The 22,855-nt window shown below is 41.6% G+C and overlaps 1 protein-coding gene across 1 annotated transcript in view; it reads left to right on the top strand.

Moving 5' to 3' along the window:
• The window catches only part of LOC126094454 (mucin-5AC-like), a 576,727-nt gene that overhangs the window by 475,156 nt on the left and 78,716 nt on the right, over nucleotides 1–22,855 (top strand). The window contains exon 2 of the mRNA XM_049908831.1: nucleotides 17,399–17,632. Within this exon, the coding sequence (XP_049764788.1) occupies nucleotides 17,399–17,632 (234 nt within the window). The remainder of the gene's footprint in view (nucleotides 1–17,398; nucleotides 17,633–22,855) is intronic.

The following is a 22,855-nucleotide window of genomic DNA, read 5'->3' as shown; positions in this document are numbered from 1 at the left end:
GCTGCGTTCTCGTTACCTTTGCTCTGTCCCTATTTTGTCTGTTCAAATGGCTCTGAGCACTATGGGACTTAACAGCCGAGGTCATCAGTGCCCTAGAACTTAGAACTACTTAAACCTAACTAACCTAAGGACATCATATACATCCATGCCCGAGGCAGGATTCGAACCTGCGACCGTAGCAGTCGCGCGGTTCCGGACTGAAGCGCCTAGAACCGCTCGGCCACAATGGCCGGCATTTTGTCTGTTTACTTCCTTTCTTTTACTTCAAATTTTGTGTTCACAATTTTGTTTCAGAATTTCTCTATATCATTTATCATTTTCTACAGATCCCTGCTTGTTTTAGGTTTTCTTTTAGATCTTGAAAGCAATTTTTTTAATGAAGTGTTTACTACATCAAAACACCAATTTGTGAGTCCATTGTTGTTCATTCTATGTTAGTCTCCATTGAACGTTAGTTGGCATTTCTTTATCGTATCAGTGAGTTCGTCTGTGTGTTCGTATAATTCTTTGGTTGGTCTCTTCATCCATGTACTGTCTCTGTGTACCGCTCCAAAAAATTTTCTGAGGGCTTTAGATTCTATTTTTTCTGACTCTGTAAAGCGTGATGCTCCGATTGTGGTCGTTTATGATCCGTACAGTGCTTCTGGTAGTACAAGTGTATTGTAGTGCCTGAGTTTCTCAACTCTTGAAACGTCCTTTTATTATAGCGCGTCGATATCAATTTGTACGCTTTCCGAAGTTTTTCTGTTCGTTCCATGTAGGATGCCTTGTTTGATCCTCCTGTTTGTATATCTTCCACAAGGTACTTTTCCACTCTGTGATTGTTTCCGTATTTGGTATGCATGGCTTGTATGTCGTTGTTCTGTCTTTCCATGCATTGCGTTTTCTCACATGATATCTGTAGATCTGTTCTGATTATTATTATTATTATTATTATTATTATTATTATTATTACAGCCTCAATCCAGTAAATTTTCCTTAAATGAAGTATTCATTGTCAACATCATCATTATAATCATCAGCCTTTTGACACCACGGTAGTATATGCTACAGTGGTTTAGAGCAATAGCAGATGACAAGAATGTAGTGCTTAGTATACAGCATATTCGTATTATAATTTATTGACAATTAGTTTCGGCCGACGAACATCTATTATCAAGTTTGAAATAGTGATGAAGCTATCACACTGTGATAAAAATTCCGTCCGAACCCCGCCATCAAGCCGGCCGGGGTGGCCGAGTGGTTCTAGGCGCTTCAGTCCGGAACCGCGCGACCGTTACGGTCGCAGGTTCGAATCCTGCCTCGGGCATGGATGTGTGTGATGTCCTTAGGTTAGTTAGGTTTGAGTAGTTCTAAGTTCTAGGGGACTGATGACCTCGGAAGTTAAGTCCCATAGTGCTCAGAGCCATTTGAACCATTTGAACCCGCCATCAATAAATTGTAACGTGCATTGAGACAGTATGCTGAACCTATTTTCTAGTTCAATCTGAACTGTGACGTTGTAAATGCAACTAAGCGTGCACAAATGTAAATCAATATTTATGTTATTTACTTAACAGGAATGTGGGAGTTCGAATATGAAAAAAGCATTACGTTTATACATGTACAGTATAAGAGGACAAAAAAGAGAAAAAGGTTACATTGTGCTGTGGGGTAGAACTGAAAAATAAAATAAAAGTCGGATGGATTTAAAAGTGATGTATGCACTAACATGGTAGGAAATATTGGCGTGTCATGATTATAAAAGCAGTACATTTTAATAAATTAAAAGTGTTGGAGTTAATACGTTAGCATTAAAAGGAATAATATTTTGACATAGTAGAAATTTTAAATTGTTTGCTTTACCAATGAAACGCAAAACGTAGTTTTTTTTACCTTCAATGTAAATCTACAATAGTTTCACCCGACGGTTTGCACTGGTCTAGCGTAAAATTACGTCCTGGTATATGAACGAAAAACAGTTAGAACACAGAGGCCCAAGCCGTGTAATGCTCGGTAAGAGAATTGCTAACAATACGTGAACTCAGCTACGAATTTGCAGAGTGCCCTGAAAGTAAGGTATCAATAACAGTTCGGCATACATGTAAGTGTGTAAAATTAAAACTAAGAATTTTTCTGCAGTTTTAGAGGTAAGAAAAAGTGTAAATGAGATATGACACTGTTGGTTGAAATACCCCGCGGGGTGGATTCAGCCGTATGTTGTAAAGGGTGTTCTTCCGCCGCGCATGTTGACCCCTATCCGTGCGGATGTGTGAGAGGCATGTCATATGTGTATTTGTAGAGTGTAGGTGAGTGCTATGGATGCATGTATAGTGTCGTGTTATGTTTGTGTTGTAAGATGATGAGAAAAGGGAGAGGTTCAAACTCGGTGCCGGGACTTAGCCTAAACATCTCGAGGCCACCGAGTTTTACGTCCCCATTTCACGGACGGACGGATTTCCATGTAACAGAGTCTCATGCCCTCACTTCTTCAGCCAATAGGGAGAGAATTGGAATTTAATCCAGGACATTTTCGCAAAGAACCGCCATCAGTAAGTCTAAGCCACCACCTTTCCTCCTCTTGTCGGTGAGACATTGTCAGTGAAAATTTCATTCACCACTTGGATTCGAAGCGGCTTACCTCCGAGCCAGGGGTCACCGCTCAAGTTTGTGTTAGCGACCTCGTTTACGAAGGTAGGTACTTGACGGGATATTCGACAATGTCTTCATTGCGTGCTCGACGAACCTCAGTTTTTGATCATTTGGGCATTATATTTACATGTCTCACAGCCATAAGTTAATGACAGTGCACACCGATAGGAAACATTCCTTTTCATGCTCTTCATAAATCATTCTTAGTATACGAAAAGCACTGCATTTCGTCTATATGTTTATTTTCGCTTGTACTCTTTTCAAAATTGAAATAGAAAAGTCGGAGAAGTATCACTGAAAAATTTCGCCCTGGTCCAAGATGAAGTTCCTGAACTTTAAACTGGGAAGACGAAGAAACGATACGTATTGAATATATCTGAACAATCATCGTGCTGATGGTGCTATACTGTATGTCTATAGTGCTGATACACTACAATAACGAATGGACGACCGATCCAAATAGAGAGTGTTTGGAAGTAGACCACTAAACGAAATACGAGGGTTGGAACTTTAGTAATGGCAACTATTTATTTACAGCTCGTACAATATAGATACGCGTTTCACTGACCTTCAAAGTAGTCACCAGCATTCTGTATAACCCCTTTGCCAGCGATGTGGATGTCGTAGGATATTCTTAGCAGTGCCAGTTGTGTTTACAGTTCGAGCGGTGCGGTCTATTGCCCGACGAATTTGTAGCAGTTCTGAAGCGAATGCCGTGAAGTGTTTCCTTCAGTTTATAAATCGAGCTGAACTCAAGAGGGCTTAAGTCAGGGGAGTGCGGTAGGTGGTATAGCACTTAGCACCTCCATCAGTCAAGCAAATCAGTAACAACTTGCACTGTACGTGCTTGAGCATTGTCCTGCAAAATGATGGTCAGGCCCTGCAGATAGTGTCGTCAGTTCTGTCTCTAAGCTGGTCGTAGGTTATGTTAAAAATGAACTTCTGTCTCTATGCTGTTCATTTTTGGAAAAGTAATTGTTTCTTTATGTACAATACAACTTATATTAGCATTTATATACGATAATAATTCATACTTTAAATACGTCTTTTACACCGCGGTTAAAAAGGAACATGTTAGGGTTGTTTCTCCAACCCAGAAGCTAGTCCTTATATGAAAGTTATCTGTGTACCCCAAAATAACATAAAAAGAGCAATTATCTTATTCCGACTTACATAATTTATGGATTTGGTACAACTGTAAAAATTGTTGTAGCATTCGTAGCACTTTTTTCCTTTCATTCTAAAATTTATTTTGTTCTTTGTGACCCTCATCATACGTACACTCATATGTTCGGATGTATTTGTGACGTGGCAATAACGCCACTCAACTTGATGTCACGTACGTGTAACATTTAGTTCTGCAATCGATAGCAAATCGTTTGCAATCACTGCAGCCTCTGGAGAGCGACGCGTTCAAATAGAGCAATCACATTACTGCCTGTTTTATCCGACCGAGATAATACGCTGGTTCCAACTGAAAAGTACGCTTCCGTTTAACGTTGCAGTTAATTACAAAATTACATTTGTAATCCTCTTTTTTTTGCATTATCAACGCATAGTAGCAACGTGCTGTTCGGCACTGAATATACACCACGGCCTGTAATCCAGCGGATGGTGTGATTTGTAGCAGGATTTAAACACCTCGTATTAAGTATGGCCGTAAGTTTTGACGTTCATAACAAATATTCCATCAACAATACACTAAAAATCAACAGACACTGTTTTCCTCCGGAAGGTGCTGAAACAGTTTTGTAATGTTCGTCACAGAGGAAAAGATGGTCACAAGACTGAAAGAGTATGCCCGTTTATTACATGGTTGTTACGGAGTACTCGTGGTGATTAGGAAACTCTTACTTTGGCTGAAGGTTGGAATTAGTGTGCGGAATAGGACTGGTGTCGTAAGTAAACACCAGTTTCAAAACTTCTTTACATTAGTAAAAAGCGTGATAACGACTGTGACAAGGAATCGCGGACTCGCCTCAAAACACTAGAGGGTTCTAGAATGAGATTTTCACTCTGCAGCGGAGTGTGCGCTGATATGAAACTTCCTGGCAGATTAAAACTATGTGTCGGACCGAGACTCGAACTAGGGACCTTCGCCTTTTGCTGGCAAGTGCTCTACCAACTGAGCTACCCAAGCACGACTCACGCCCCGTCCTCACACCTTTACTTCCGCCAGTACCTCGTCTCCTACCTTCCAAACTTTACAGAAGCTCTCCTGCGAACCTTGCAGAACTAGCACTCCTGAAAGAAATGATATTGCGGAGACATGGCTTAGCCACAGCCTGGGGGATGTTTCCGGAATGAGATTTTCACTCTGCAGCGGAGTGTGCGCTGATATGAAACTTCCTGGCAGATTAAAACTGTGTGCCGGACCGAGACTCGAATTCGGGAGTTTTAATCTGCCAGGAAGTTTCATATCAGCGCACACTCCGCTGCAGAGTGAAAATCTCATTCTGGAAACAACCCCCAGGCTGTGGCTAAGCCATGTCTCCGCAATATCCTTTCTTTCAGGACTGCTAGTCCTGCAAGGTTCGCAGGAGAGCTTCTGTAAAGTTTGGAAGGTAGGGGGCGAGGTACTGGCGGAAGTAAAGCTGTGAGGACGGGGCGTGAGTCGTGCTTGGGTAGCTCAGTTGGTAGAGGACTTGCCCGCGAAAGGCAAAGGTCCCGAGTTCGAGTCTCGGTCCAGCACACAGTTTTAATCTGCCAGGAAGTTTCACTAAAGAGTTCTGTCTGTACTGTTCTACTGTCCTCTCCTGCAATTTCAATTAACTGCCCGAAATGTTCACCTATACTTCCGCACAAGGACCCGTAGCTTCCAGCATTTTTCAAAGAAGCCGTCGCACGATGGTATTGCCACTTTCTCGATACCTCTATGCTGCGACCTCACATTATTAGTTAATAAGTGAGCATGTTCTATACTTCATTCAGAGATTCAGGTCATGGATTAGTTTAGAATCCAATTTAACAAACGACATAGTGGCACTGAGAGTGGCACTCGTTGGAAGCATAATCTTCACCGAGTAATACTACTTCACTGTTCGCCGAGTTGGAACTCGACTGAAGTCCGTAGTTTCCAACGAGGAACAAAATTTAGTGATGGAACACGATTCTTTTGCGATGCAACCATTCACTAACTTTGTTTATTGTTTACTTAGGTGATGCCTCACAGTCGTGGGAAAACTGTTTAAAACCAAACGAGTAAACAATGGCGACAGCGTGACACTACCCATTGTTCTTCCTGTAATGATCGTTTGGATGTACAAGTCATTTCGTTATTTATAAACCAACCCCGATCTGTTCTGACTGCAGTTTACTTATCTCAGAAAAAAAAACAACGGTACTGACAGTCTTAATAATATAGGCATATTGTTACAAATAAATATTCATAAAAACGCAGTCGAACAAGCTTTAGATATTTAGGTTGCGGTATTAGCTACATCAGTAACAACAGTAAAGAGATAAAACTAAACACAAGAATCTAAATAGATTCCAAGATACATTTCGTGCAATTGAAGGTAATCTCGTTGAGAAAAGCAAAATAGAAACTCGCCCAAAATTTTGTAAAGTAACTTCTTTGGCAGTACTCCTCTACCATGTTGAGGAGCTAGGGATTAAGCTCATTAATTTGAGTATAGCGTATGAAATGTGTGTTAAAAAGTTTCTGAAATTTTTGTTTTCAGGAAAAACTTTTACGTAGTCGTCTAGATCAACGATATAACCTTCAAAATTGTTCCAATTACATGTCGTACACTTACACCATCGCTTTTTCCGAATCCTAGAAACACTCTAGAATTCGAACTATGGGATACCTTATAGCTCTTTTAGCGATGTGTTTTAATGTTACATACACTTGTAAAACGACATCCTTTTAAAGTCTTATTTATTTTTGGGAACAGAAAAAAAAATCACATGGGGTCATGTTGGCGAGTATGGAAGCTCGGGCGTCATTACTGAATTGTCTTTGACTAAAAATTCGCGAACAAGCCACCAAGTGCAGGTGCATTATCATGATACAAAAGCCATGAGTTGCGTCGCAACAACTCAAGTAATGTTTTCGTGTTTCTTGAAGCAAACGCCCTCGACTTTGTATGTAGTACTCTTAATTGGTCAAACAATCGAGTGCCATTACCTAATGGTACACTTGTTGTTGTTGTGGTCTTCAGTCCTGAGACTGGTTTGATGCAACTCTCTATGCTATTCTATCCTGTGCAAGCTACTTCATCTCCCAGTACCTACTGCAGCCTACATCCTTCTGAATCTGCTTAGTGTATTCATCTCTTGGTCTCCCTCTACGATTTTTACCCTCCACGCTGCCATCCAGTACCAAATTGGTGATCCCTTGATGCCTCAGAACATGTCCTACCAACCGATCTCTTCTTCTAGTCAAGTTGTGCCACAAACTCATCTTTTCCCCAGTTCTATTCAATACCTCCTCATTAGTTATGTGATATACCCATCTAATCTTCAGCATTCTTCTGTAGCACCACATTTCGAAAGCTTCTATTCTCTTCTTGTCCAAACTATTTATCGTCCATTTTTCGCTTCCATTCATGCCTGCACTCCATACAAATACTTTCAGAAAAGACTTTGTGACACTTAAATCTATACTCGATGTTAACAAATTTGTTTCTTCAGAAAAGCTTTCCTTGCCATTGCCCGTCTACATTCTATATCCTCTCTACTTTGACCATCATCAGTTATTTTGCTCCCCAAATAGCAAAACTCCTTTACTACTTTAAGTGTCTCATTTCCTAATCTAATTCCCTCAGCATCAATCAACTTAATTCGACTACATTCCATCATCCTCGTTTCGATTTTATTGATGTTCATTTTATATCGTCCTTTCAAGACACTGTCCATTCCGTTCATCTGCTCTTCCAAGTCCTTTGCTGTCTCTGACAGAATTTCAAAGTCATCGGCCAACCTCAAAGTTTTTATTTCTTCTCCATGGATTTTAATACCTACTCCGAACTTTTCTTTTGTTTCCTTTACTGCTTGCTCAATATACAGATTGAATGATATCGGGGCGAGGCTACAACCCTGTCTCACTCCCTTCCCAACCACTGGTATACTATGCCGTCAAAATCGAAGAACACAATGAGCCTAGCCTTCACAGTGACCGCACTCGTCGAGCTTTTTCCTGTCTTGGTGATCTAGAATGCTACCTCTGCGACTATTCAGCCTTAGTTTCGACGTCATATCCCTAAAAAAATGTTTTATCAGCTGCTATGAAATATTTCAGTGATTCTGCATCGTTGTTGAGTTCATTAGTAACTCTTGCGAAACATCCATTTGCCACTGTTTCTGTTCGAAAATCAACAATTTTGGGACAAGTTTTTCTGTCTAACGTGTCGTAACATGACCATTCGAAAAAATTAATAGCGTAAGCCAGTTCATATGCCAACCATGCTAACATCATCAAGAACTTCTGTGACTTTAATTTGGCGATCGTTCATAGTTATTTCCTTCACTTGTTCAACTACTTCTTCGGTTCTTCAAGGGCACCCTTCAGCTTCAACATCTTCACGGACTCTTTATAAACTCTTATACCATTCGTAAACCCTTCATTTACACATAGCATACCCACCGAAAGCACAATTTTATATTTCTAAGACTTTTCTACAGTTTATTCCGTTCTTATAAAATATTTCATACATGTTCCCTGACCCTTTGTTATACAAAATAAATAATCGTAAACGCTACCATAACACAAGTTAACTATTTGCCAGCTGACAACATATTAAATAAGCAGTATGGCTGACACTGTGCAGATACTGTTTAGACATATTTACAAACACAACGACGAGTACACCTAGCGAATCGAACTAATACCTATCGCAAAATTGTATAACTTCTGTTACTTTTCGAACACGCCTTGTACATTACACCATACTACAAGAAACAGAAAAGCTTAAAGGTTTCAACACCAATGACAAAATAAAACATGGGAAAGTTAATAGAAGTAACATAAACAGCTTGGCAGATGGCAAAGTACCGAAAATATTTCACGACTAAATGCTAATCACTCGTCTGAGTATGGATGGTGTACAAAGTGGTGGGAATCCGGGGAACTGACGTAAGTCAAATGACCTAATATTCCGCGAAGGGAAAGAAAGATGATAGGAAGCAGAAGTAGAAGGAGAAGACGAAGAAGGAGAAGATCGTGATGATAACGAAAGATGAGGAGAAGGAAGAAAAGGAGATTGAGAATAAATGGAGGTGGAGAAGAAGATGCAACAAGAATTATTGTGCTGGGCGGTTAGTGTACATTTGAATAATCGAAATTTGTGAGCGGTACTCGTTTGTGCTAGAAGACTACACGTAAACATGTCTGTGAAATTAATATATCAAGGCAAATCAATACTTATGTCACATCGGTATTCAAATTCGGATGTTCTTCTTACCATGTGCAGTCGACCTAATCATTTAGACCACTCTCGCGCACCTCCTCGAACGATTCAAATGTTTCATTTCACTGAAACGTCCATCCTGTTACTTCCGGGTACTATATCATAAACTGACCACGAAATGAGAACAGGACCAGTGCAGGAACGGATTTGAATTAACTTGATTTGCCTGTAGTAACGTCTCTTTTAAAGCCGTCATTCTTTCGACTGCTTTCCTGCTGTTTATTTAACTGAAGATTGAGTAATGTTGTCAAATAACTGATGCTGTTTTCAATTTCACCATCGACGTTTAAATAATGACGGCTGATAATATAGACCACAAACCACAAATGTTTATAAAATCGGTGTTAAGCGAATTTATAGAATAGCATCAAAAACAATTAAGAAATACATCTAAAATCATGATTATTAATTAATAAAATCAGCAATAATCAACAGATTTTTATCTATAGACTGTAAATTATCATTTTTGAGAAATAGATCCTATCCAGTACACTGCGTTGTTTAGAACGAGATTTTTAGAATACACTTTCTGAACCTGACATTGTGGCAATATATTTTAAATAATTAAATACAATTATTTTAGCTTTGGATTGGCAGTAGCGATGATGTGATTCCTTTATTCTAATTAATCTTTTTTAACATCCAGAAGGCGATCTTGAAGATAATAACCAGTGTGAGGTGGCAATATGAGAGAGAGAAAGGAAAGTTGAAGGTTTACATTTCGCATTTAAGGAATCGTTCACGCAGGAGGATCGTACAGACATATCATTGTTTGACTGTCGCATAGACTCCGGTATGGAACAAATAGTAACGGGTAACCATGGCATAGAGAAACACCTGAAAGAAACGAAAAAAAGTCGCCCGGTCCGAATGGAATCCCATTTCGGTTTTACAGAGACTACTCTACGGCATTGACCCTTTCTTAGCTTGCATTTGTCTCGAATGTCTCGCCCATCGCAGAGTCCCAAGCGATGGAAAAAACGCAGGCGACTCGTGTACAGAAGAAGACTAAAAGAACTGATTCCCAAAATTATAGAGCAATATCCTTAATATCAGTCTGCTGCAGAATCCTTGAACGTCTTCTCAGTTCGCCGGCCGGGGTGGCCGAGCGGTTCTAGGATCTACAATCTGGAACCGTACGACCGCTGCGGTCGCAGGTTCGAATCCTGCCTCGGGCATGGATGTGTGTGATGTCCTTAGGTTAGTTAGGTTTAAGTAGTTCTAAGTTCTAGGGGACTGATGACCTCAGCAGTTAAGTCCCATAGTGCTCAGAGCCATTTGAACCATATTCTCAGTTCGAATATAATAAATAAAGCTCCCTGGGATGGAAAACTCCTGTCCATATGAGCACGGTTTTAGAAAACATCGCACGTTCAAAACGCAGTTTGCCCATGATATCCTGCGAACTATGGATGAAGGGCAACAGGCAGATTCCATGTTTATATATTTCCGTAAGACGTTTGACACGGTGTCTCACTGCAGACTGTCAACGAAGGTAAGAGCAAACGGAATATGTCCGCAGATATGTTAGTGGCTAGAAGACTTCTTAAGTAGTAGGACATAGTCCGTTTTCATCGGCGGCGAGTGTTCATCAGAGACAAGGGTAGAGTCAAGAGTGCCCCATGGAAGTGTGATAGAACTTTTCTAGTTTGTTTGACGAATGCCAGCTAGTTCCAAGTGTAGAAAAATGTAAGTTAATACGGATGACCAGGAAAAACAAAATTGTAATGTTCGAATACATTATTAATAGTGTGCTACAAGACGTAGCCACATCGTTTAAATATCAGGTCGTAACGTTGCAAATCGATATGAATGGAATGAGCGTGTGAGGATTGCGGCAGGAAAGGCGAGTGGTTGACTTTGGTATACTGGGAGAATTTTGTGAGAGTGTGGTTCATCTGTAAAGGAGACCGCTTAGAAAACACAAATGCGACCTCTTTCTCGAGTACTGCTCGAGTGTTTGGGATCCTCACGATGTCGGATTAAAAGAAGACATCGAAGCAATTCAAGACGGGCTTCTCGGTTTGTTCCCGATAGGTTCGATTAAGATGCAAGTATTACGGAGATGCTTCGGGACCTCAAATGGTAATCCCTGGAGGGAAGGCAACGTTCTTTTCGAGAAACGCTATTGCGAAAATGTAGAGAACCAGCTTTAGAAGCTGACTATAGAACTGCCGCCAATGCACATTTCGCGTAAGGACCACGAAGATAAGGTACGAGAAATTAGGGCTCGTACCAAGGCATATTGGCAGTTGTTTTACCTTGCTCTATTATTTGCGAGTGGAAGAGGAAGGAAAGTAACTAGCAACGCAACAGTACAGCGTACCCTTCGCCACGCATCGTACTGTACTTTGCAAATTGTGCATGTAGATGTAAATGTAGCTGAGCTGTAACTATAGGTTCGTTTCTATTCTCGTTTGCAAATTATTTTGCTGTTCACTCCATAAATCAAATTTCGTTTCTCTGTTTCTGCCGTAATGTGTCAACGTATTCTCCACAATGTACAATAAAAGGCACTAGTCAACGCTTTCCTACGACAGTATCCAATCTTCCTTCAAAATTGCTATGCCCATCTCACACCCCCAACCACATGGCAACGTTTGATAAGTCGCAAATGTGCTGAACTATTGTCGTTACATAAGGTATGATCAGAAAAATATTCGTTTAAATGACAGGAAAAAGGACTGACAATGGTAACAAGGAGCCTTTCTTTGCCATCGTCGAATGTCGATATTTTCTCTTTACCATTAATATTGATATTACGATTTATCAAAGACTTCAGCATGGATATTGAAGATTTATCAAAGACTTCAGTATGGATATTGAAATATCTTTGTTTTTAATTTACGTTCTGTAAATATCGTTAATCAGCGAACATCCCTAATTTAATTTGATGGCTGAGAAAGGTCGTAAGTGACTCAAAGATGCAGGTTAGCAAAGATAAAATTAATGACTGCATGTTCGCGTACTAAACAGTATCCAAGTTGCTCAGAATGAAAGAAGCTACCTTGCTTAATCTAAGGCAGCCTTCTACGGCAAGTAAACACCTCACTTAGCTCTACGTAAACGGAGAAGTCTCAAGAAGTCCTTATGGCTACCAGGGAGGCATTAATCACGACTAAAGGGCTAGTCTTCTGTGCAAAGAGCAGCACGCTCAGTGTTGGGGCAGTACTGGAGAACCAATGTGCAAATACCTCAGCTTTGGCGTCGTAATGGTGCTAATTATAGTGAAGCAATTACAGGGATATAAATCGCATTAGACTTATGATTATTTTAGAAAAAGCACGTTGTACTTACGATCGACTTACGTCAGTGTAATCAGTACTGGAAATTCTACCAGTGATTTTCCATTGTGTTAAGTTTTGAAGTAGAGTAATAGCCATTTAAGTCGCTGATTTGGAGCAATTTTGACTGTTCACTTCCGTTTTGATAGTTACTGTACTGTAAACGTGATGGTTTAACTCCTTGATTTAACTGGTGGCATGATCTGGCTCCTCGGCTATTCTACTCCGTAGGTATTTTAATATGATCACTTATTTCATATCTTGTAAATGGAATAAACATGAAACAAGTAACCAGCTTTAAGTTGATAAGCGTCAGAATGAGTCGATGATTGTAGAGTCTGCCTGGAGAGGAAATGTAGAATTGCGCGCGATAAATCAGCATTCAATAAAAATAACAGACTACTAAAATCGGAATGTTAGGTGATCATCGATGAACAGCAAGGTGGAAGAACCCTATATAAATCCTGTATAAGGGATACGACGTGCTAAAAATGCAATGTACTCTTAAATTATTTCAACATAGAAACACATACCATAGAAGCCTCAAAGAAGGTACCCACATAAAATTCATTGTAGTGAGAAATTACACTTTTTGTTTGGATGTATGCAGTAAAGACACTGAGACAAAGAAATGTGTTACAATATACTGAGTGACCGAATGTAAGTGTATAGCATTACACAGCTACGTAGAAGAAAACAATGGACTGCAGACGGTGTAGAGGTTTCTCCTGTCGAGAGGTGATCAAGAATATTTTTAAATCTATTTGTTCACACACTACCGTTAGTGGGTACTTCTGCCGTTATTTAAGTCTTTGGCTCAGGTGAGAACAACCGTAATTGTGGCGCATATTAAATCCCCAGTACATGTGCAGTAGTTTATTATACTGAAATGTTAATACTTTTCATTCGCTATCAATGACAGGCTCGGTAGAGCCTAACCTAGAGTGATCACACTAAAAAAAATTGCATTGGAAATTATTTTTCAAACCAGTGATCACAGTTCCATACTGTCACACCACTAGTTTAAGACAGCCAAGAAGAACCAGATACATGCTATCCTCGTATTTCTCTGTGTATCATAAAGTGTTTCAATTCGTTTGAAACATTAAGTTGACAAAAGCTTGGCCAAGTGCAACATGATATTATTACGCCTGTAATCAGCTACCAGGTAAAGGTGGGGTTTGAAATTACGAGTATTTTTTTTTTAATTTCTCGTTCAGCAACGGAGTCCCGATGCCCCATGGCAGCTTGTATATTCTAGCCCTCATATCGCTGCACAAGCGGCGCTAGCCGGGTAGTGTATCTCCCACATCGCTTCCGGGTACTGTACGGCGTCGTTATAAATGACCTTTCTGTAAATTTTTTATAAAAATTAGCACAAGACAAATCTCGATACTTGTAACTTCATCTAACCACTCGGCAATATACAAAGAAGGGCTAAAGAAACTGGTACACCTGCCTAAAATCGCGCAGGATCGCCGCGAGCACGCAGAAGTATCGCAACACGACTTGGCAAGAACTACACGAATGTGTGAAGTAGTGCTGGAGTTAACTGACACCTTAAATCCTGTAGGGCTGTCCATAAATCCGTAAGAGTACGCCGGGTGGGGGTAGGCGGGGGGGGGGGGGGGAGGGGTAGAGCCTTTCTGAGCAACAGCGCGTCCCAGATATGCTCAGTAATGTAGGAATGCACAATGGACATGAATGGATGCAGGTGATCAGACAGGATGCTTACGTACCTCTCACCTGTCAGAGTCCTTTCTAGACGTATCACGGGGCCCATATCACTCCAACTGCACACGCCCCCCACCATTACAGAGCGTCCGCCAGCTTGGAAAGTCCTCTGCGGACATGGAGGGTCCATGGATTCATGAGGTTGTCTCCATCCCCATGATACAATTTGAAAGGAGACTCGTCCAACCAGACAACATGTTTGAAGTCATCAACAGCCCAGTGTCGGTGTTGATGGTCCCAGGCGAGGGGTAAAGCTTTGTGCCGTGCAGTCATCAAGGGTACACGAGTGGGCCTTCGGTTCCGAAAACCCATATCAATGATGTTTCGTTGAATGGTTCGCACGCTGACACTTGTAGATGGCGCAGCAGTGAAATCTGCAGCAATTTTCGGAAGGGTTGCACTTCTGCCACGTTGAACGAGTCTCTTCAGTCGTCGTTGGTCCCGTTCTTGCAGGATCGTTTTCTGACAGCAGCAATGTCGGAGCTTTAATGTTTTACAGGATTCCTAATAACACGGTACACTCGTGAAATGGTCGTACGGGAAAATCCCCAGTTCATCCCAATCTCGGAGATGCTGTGTCCCATCACTCGCGCTCCGACCATAACACCACATTAAAACTCACTTAAATCTTGATAACCTGCTATTGTAGCAGCAGTAACCGATCTAACAACTGCGCCAGACACTTGTCTTATACAGCCGTTGCCGATCACATCGCCGTGTTCTGCCTGTTTACATATCTCTGTATTTGAATACGCATGCCTATACCAGTTTATTTGACGCTTCAGTATATTTCACAGTCTCCTATCTTTATATTTACATGATGAATAAAATTGACGTACTAACGGTTGTCAGAGGCTAATCTATGCACCAGGAATCGTAGGAAAGTCAATCATACATACAGAATGGTCACAACATAGTTCATCTGAGAATATACGGTGCGGTGAAATTTTATTTATTTCGTTAATTATAGAAATTATTAGATTGATCGAACATAAAAAGGGATGGAATAGACAGATTAACTTCTCACAGGAAAATGGCAGTAGCAAATTCGCTGTTGTTCATGCCAGCTGCTGCTGTTCGTGACATTTTACAAAACCCTAGCGAACGGCTACAAAGGTCAAGCTTGTGTACGCAGGCGAACCTCGCTGGACGAGTTTAACGTTGGCACGTGTTCAAGTTGCCTCGGACAAGACAAATGTTGGGAATCGACTAAAGTCGGTCTCGGCCCCCAGAGACATCTAGAGCGTATAATTTTGTAGCCTTTTTTATTGCAATTTCTCAGAAATTTAAATCGAAAGTAAATATTTCTACTGTGACTAGTTTTATAGTATTTCCCTGTATTTTTTAATACAGTTCCCACGTTGCCTTCACTGCAGCTATGGCTGGCAATAATACGACCTTTCTTTTCAATCCTACATCAGTTCATCGCGTTTTGCTTCTTGTTCGCTTCTCTCTATACTCAAAGAAAATAATCTCCGTAGCTAAGGGTGTGAATGATAGAATATGAGTGGTAATGTTCGGGACAGGATTCACCGTTGGTCCTAAGGTAGATTACGGCCTTTGAGGTTTCTCTCTTCCACTTGAACCCTATGTGTAGAATCTAAGATAACAAAAAAAAAAAAAAAAAAAAAAGGTTCAAATGGCTCTAAGCACTGTGGGACTTAACATCTGAGGACATCAGACACCAGTCCGCTAGACTTAGAACTAATTAAACCTAACTAACCTAAAGACATCACACCGGCCGGTGTGGCCGAGCGGTTCTAGGCGCTTCAGTCTGGACCCGCGCGACCGCTACGGTCGCAGGTTCGAATCCTGCCTGGGGCATGCATGTGTGTGATGTCCTTAGGTTAGTTAGGTTTAAGTAGTTCTAAGTTATAGGGGACTGGTGACCTCAGATGTTAAGTCTCATAGTGCTCAGAGGCATTTGAACCATATAAAGACATCACACATTTCCTTGCCCGAGTCAGGATTCGAAGTTGCGACCGAAGCAGCAGCGCGGTTCCGGACTGAAGGGCCTGGAACCGCTCAGCCACAACGGCCGGCTAAGAAGAAATTATCTGAATGGGACAGAAATAGATAGATGTTATGTACACGTAAACACAAAGGAATGGTTACGGTTTCAGAAAAAATTGGATGACTTATTCAGGAGTCAGAGGTTCACGAACTGAGAAAGACAATAACATATTTGGTACACCTGTCATCCTTATGCAAGCAGTTATTTGGCTTAGCATTGTTCGATAGAGTTGTTGGATGTCCTGATGGATATTGTGCGAAACTGTGTGCAATTTCCGCTTTAGATCTCAAAATCCCGCGCTGGTTGGAGGGGGCAGCTCACAATGCTGGAAACGTGCTCAAGCTATATTAAAGTTACTTGTAACAACGCTATGACAATTCTTCTTGTTGTTTTGGAGATTAGCTTGTTCGGAGACACAGATGAGACGGTTTTAATAAAACATTCAACCACAATATTTTTTCCATCATTCGATTTTGATGAATTAAAGCCTATAAAGTGCCCCAAACTATATCCAAGTTACCTGCGAAATCCCCATGAAAATTCGTCTAGTAGTTTTGGAGGAGCTTATTCTGTGGTATCGATAGCCACGATGCCACGGCGTAGGTGCAAGTACTTAAGTTGGCACAACGACCGACACCGACGATTGCAGCCTCTTATCAGACGCTGTGCAGGCCTACGAGCGCCGCTGCAGTTTCAGCTCATTTGATGAAGAGCAGACGGCCTGGAAACATCGCTTCAATCTCAGCTTACTATTTTTTTTTTAATCTTATGGGACTTAACTGCTAAGGTCATCAATCCCTAAGCTTACACACTACTTAACCTAAAATATTCTAAGGACAAATACACACACTCGAGCCCGATGGAGGACTCGTACCTCCGCCGGGATCAGCCGCATAGTCCGTGACTGCAGCGCCTTTAGACCGCTCGGCTAAATCCCGCGCGGCCAAACTTGCTATTGAAACTATGTACTACTTATGACGGGAATACGGTTTTGCACCTACGGGCTCTTCAGTTGTAAGGTTACGTATGTCACTGACTAATAATTAACTGTACTTTCACGTAAAAATCTGTACCTAGAATCTCACCCGACCTGCTCCTGCTCACTTTCTACATTCGGCCTACCCATTCCGTTTACAGGAGCAGACCCACGCGCCGCCTTCCAGGTGAGATACAAAATGTTCAAAATGACAGACAGACACTACAGTTTCACATGTTTATTGTCGGTACAGATGTTTTTTGAGCTTGTTTTTGAGGGAGAAGAATTAAACTTTGTGCTGCCATCCTTGCCGATGGTAACGAGATTTTTTCGCCTTGTGTTGCAGAACTACAAGGAGAAAGAGGCCGGCAAGGTGGTGGTGTACACGACGACGATGGGCGTGGTGCGCGAGACGTACCAGGCGTGCCTCAAGGTGCGCAACATCCTGCGCACGCTGCTGGTGCGCTGCGAGGAGCGCGACGTCTTCATGAGCCGCGAGGTGCAGACCGAGCTGCGGGAGCGCATGCGCTGCGCCAGCGTCGTCGTGCCGCAGGTCTTCGTCGACGGCCAGCACCTGGGGGTGAGTGCAGGCGCACCTGGCCGCCTCCCGACCTACACTGCATTTCCACGAACTAACTGTTTTTTATTTCTCGATTTTTTTCGCGCTCGGAGTATAGTGCTTCAGCGTATCTGCAGCCTCAATAATTAATTCCAGAAAATTGTAACTGTTGCTGTAATTTGTTTTCAGTTGTTCGTGAATTATCATTAGAAATTATGATTTTAATAACTTTACAACTATACTAGATAAAGCAACCCATTTTCAACGTTTAAACGCCTGAAAGTTCATTTTTCGGAGACTAATTTCCTGAAGGAGTACGGCACCAGCCTCAAAAAACTCGAAAAAAAAATCTTCGTCATTGGAGATTAGATTTCCGAGGACTGGTAATCACAAATCATTTGTATTAAATTAACGTTAGCATCAATAACTGAGCACGTTACGTGAAAGTCAGGTAATTGTGTTGACACTGGTTCAAAACTCACTAGCAGCAGCATTATTTTAAATTTTTATTTACATTCGATATTTACTGATAAACATGAATGTTAATTAACAAATACTGGATCATAATTTTTTTACAAACATTACGTACTTTTCCTTTTCTTTACTGGTGCTCACATCCGAAATGACTTATAGTTATAATTAAACGAAAAAAGTACATCAATAATAGCATTCAATCTCTATAAATAAAAAAGACTACATTTTCCATTTGACATTTTGTATATTTACACCAAATTTTAATTTACTGTTAACATTAACAGTCGTATGGAATTAGTAATTAAAAATCAAAATGTGCCATTTTATTGAAAATTATTATTCGATATTTGTTAATAAATATAGAACATAAATATAAGTCAAAAAGTGTTGCTAAAAACGATATTTGAACCAGTGATTTTAAGATTATAAAACTGTGATGCTTAACACTCATCTACTGGAAACTATGTTAACGGTTTACAATATTTTAATACCTGACATCTAAATTTCTGATGCCTTTTTTCCAGTTTCTTTTTTTCTGAAAATTGCGTCGTACTGTTTTAGGAACCTGATGTCTAAAAAATTGAGCTTAAAGTTTTTCAATTATGAAGAAAATTGAAGATGAACGGTCTTTATTGTCCCCCTGTAAGACAAAAATTGTAGCAAATGTCGGGTTACAAAACCCACAGTGCTTATAGTTGACGTAGTGAAGTAGTAAAAAGTATGTCAGGCGTTGGAATGGCTGCCAGCAAAGACTCAGAACCATAATTACTTTGCGAGCGTAGTCGTGAAATGGATTGTCGAAATGAAGACCAAGTCTCGCTGGACGAAGTTGCCTGCCATTTTTTTTTTCCACGGCTTTCTTGACTATTGAATTCCATTAGAGTGAAACTGTCCCCACTGTCATGGCCATTCTGTGAGTTACGAGAAAGACGAGAGTATGACCACAGCCAAACAGAAAACTAGCAGGTAGAAGGTTATAGATGCTTTGTGCCTTATTTCAGTTACCATGTACGGTGAGTCGGGAGGAAAGTTACATGCTTTGAGGGGTGATAGTATTAGTGATTCTGCACAAAAAACGGTGCATGAACATAGGTTCACAACAGTTTCCGAGGAAACTAATAATAACAATAGGAAACAGGACAAATACAGGTGGCAGTACACGAAACGCTGTGATCTGTTTCGTGTACATTTCTAAGATGCTCAGAAACTGCAATCCTTTCTGCAGCTCTTGTAGACAGTTGCTGTGTTGCTGGTCTGAGCTCATTAATATGGTCCTTTATTTGAGCACACGCTTGTAAAATACTAGCTAGGAGTTCCCTCTCAAGCCAGTACCGCAAAAAGAACCAAGATACGTTTCAGGGCAGTATTGTATCACTGAAAGTACGGAATATGCAAGAACTCCGTCGTGCTGAAAGTAACTTACATCGTGTTGCCAAGATATATCTTCCAGGTAGTCTGCTAACACATTTTATAGGAAATCAATATATCATACTCCATTACGATGATTACCCAAAACAACTCGATCTAGGAGTTATCAATAATATCTCATCACATGTGCATTGAGAAACGTCGTTGAAAATTTCTCTCCACAGTAGCGTGCAGGTTTCCATCGGCTCACACGTTTGAGTTGCACGTGTTATTGGTGCCGTTGCTAATAAATATTGACTCATCAGTGAACAGAATATGTGGGGTACAGCGTTCTTTGTCCGTGATCCATTGAAAGAATTGCTTTCCTTTGGTATCACCTCCTACTTGCAGATATGACGCACTCTGCCATGGTACGAATGCAGACCCCGCTCATATACTGTGCGCATCGCCCGTTGTTGATCACCAAGCTGTGCAGCAATTCTTCCACAGCTGGTAGTTCTGTTGCGTTCTATCATTTAAGAAATGTTTTGAGTTCCACTTAGATCTTGTCGGACGAGACGTCCATGTAAAACATGTACGCTGGGAGCGTACCAAGCGCACGCAAACGGTCAAACACCCTGATAAATACCCTGAATCTGGGACTCTGCGATTAGGAAACGTATTCGTGCGTATTCGTGAACAGAGACTCTCGAATTCCCATTTCAGAAAGGCGGTAGACAAAGATCATGTTCAACATACCGCGCATGTGTGAAGACCTGTGACATTTTCATTATATCGATCCTCACTGCTTTGCCAACACGTGTAACGACACTGTAATATAGTGGCTGCTGGTGCAACCATTGTAGTTGAGAGAGGTGAGATAAACAACGTGTACGCTTGCTGGACTCGTCGCCCTACCATGTGGAAGTGAAGTGAGAATTGAAATGGTCTGTAAATGTCTTTACAGACCAGTACGTAGTCTAACGTCGTCCTGATTGTTTTGCATGTGAGTGCTGCTGAAGAACGACATCCGACTGGCACCCGCGATATTAAGACAGATGTATTTCGGATGCTGTCAAGAAAAGGACATATGTTTAATTTTGTTGTTGAGAGTCACCAATGCTGTCACTCCTCAAAGCAGGTATCTTTCCTTCGCACTCACCCTGTACGTTTAGCGGCGAGCTACGGCTTTGTCAGTCTCGTGCGGTTTTCATTGGACAAATATATTATACTAGAACTGACATGTGATTACTTTTCACGCAATTTGGGTGCATAGATCCTGAGAAATCAGTACCCAGAACAACCAGCTCTGGCCGTAATAACGGCCTTGATACGCCTGGGCATTGAGTCAAACAGAGCTTGGATGCCGGGAACAGGTACAGCTGCCCATGCAGGTTCAACAAGATACCACAGTTCATCAAGAGTAGTGACTGGCGTATTGTGACGAGCCAGTTGCTCGGCCACCATTGACCAGATGTTTTCAATTGGATTAGAGATCTGGAGAATGCGCTGGCCAGGGCAGCAGTCGAACATTTTCTGTATCCAAAAAGGCCCGTACAGGACCTGCAACATGCGGTCGTGCATTATCATGCTGAAATGTAGAGTTTCGCAGGGATCGAATGAAGGGTAGAGCCACGGGTCGTAACACATCTGAAATGTAGCGTCCACTGTTCAAAGTGCCACCAATGCGAACAACAGGTGCCCGAGACGTGTAACCAATGGCACCCCATATCATCACGCCGGGTGATACGCCAGTATGGCGATGACGAATATACGCTTCCAATGTGCGTTCACCGCGATGTCACCAAACACGGATGCGACCATCATGATACTGTAAATAGAACCTGGATTCATCTGAAAAAATGACGTCTTGCCATTCGTGCACCCAGGTTCGTCGTTGATTACACTATCGCAGGCGCTCCTGTCTGTGATGCAGCGTCAAGGGTAATCGCAGTCATGGTCTCCAAGCTGATAGTCCATGCTGCTGCAACCGTCGTCGAACTGTTCGTGCAGATGGTTGTTGTCTTGCAATCGTCCCCATCTGTCGATTCAGGGATCAAGATGTGGCTGCACGATCCGTTACAGCCATGCGGATAAGATGCCAGTCATCTCGACTGCTAGTGATACGAGGCTGTTGGGATCCAGCACGGCGTTTCGTATTACCCTCCTGAAGCCACCGATTTCATATTCTGCTAACAATCATCGGATCTCGACTAACGCGAGCAGCAATGTCGCCATACGATAAACCGCAATCGCGATAGGCTACAATCCGACCTTTATCAAAGTCGGAAACGTGATGGTACGCATTTCTCTTCCTTACACGAGGCATCACAACAACGTTTCACCAGACAACGCCGTTCAACTGCTGTTTGTGTACGAGAAATCGGTTGGAAACTTTCCTCGTGTCAGCACGTTGTAGGTGTCACCACCGGTGCCATCCTTGTGTGAATGCTCTGAAAAGCTGATCATTTGCATATCACAGCATCTTCTTCCTGTCGGTTAAATTTCGCGTCTGTAGTATGACATCTTCGTGGTGTAGAAATTTTAATGGCCAGTTGTGTAACGTAAGGATAGACGAAGAAAAGTTGGAACACTAGTAAAATTATTAATAAACGAAATTACAATAATACAAATACTGTAAGGCTGGTTTCTTATCACAATTGCATAGAAAGACTTACCATATGAAAATGAATGAAAGTTTCTCAAAGTAGGCAGGAAAGCCATTTCCGAAATGTTACTGCCCACAAACGTCTTCTTCGAGTTGCTGTTTTACGACAGGGTGCATTGTGGTGTTGACACAGTCAACTGTACTGCTACTGTACCTTCCGCATTGAGCGATTTCTTACGCTCAACAAGGGGACCACACCCTAACAACGAAAGACGCCCTCTTCCCTAACACCACCTCCTCCCTACTTCACTGTTGTCACTACCCATGACGGCAGGTAAAGTTTTCCCGGCATTTGCCAAATGCAAAACATTCCATCGCATTTACACACGGTATAGCGTGAATTATCACTCCAGATCAGTTGTTTCCATTCATCCACTATGCAGATACATCGCTCTTTACTCTGAACAACGCTTAGTATTGACGACAAAAATATGTGGCTCATGAGAAGTTGCTCGACCATAGTACCGCATTCTTTTTACCTCCATACGCACAGTCATTTTGCTATCTTGACTGCTCGTAACACTTTGGAATCTTTGGACTGGTTCGTTCCGCTCATTTGCTCGACAGTCTCTGTCCGTCAGTACGTGAGGTTTGTATGGTCTACGGCTGTTCCTTTACTTTTGCACTTCACAATCGCATCATCGACAATCGACTTCAGTAGCTTTCGAAGGGTTGAAATATCCATGCTGGATTTGTTACTTAGCTGACATCCAATGACCAGCTCAAGTTCGAATTCACTGTCCTCTTTTGACCGA

Source organism: Schistocerca cancellata, chromosome 8 (genome assembly GCF_023864275.1).
Source record: "Schistocerca cancellata isolate TAMUIC-IGC-003103 chromosome 8, iqSchCanc2.1, whole genome shotgun sequence".
NCBI classification, from domain to species: domain Eukaryota; kingdom Metazoa; phylum Arthropoda; class Insecta; order Orthoptera; family Acrididae; genus Schistocerca; species Schistocerca cancellata.
Note: the sequence above shows the minus strand (reverse complement) of the source record. Positions and strands in the feature narration are given on the sequence as shown.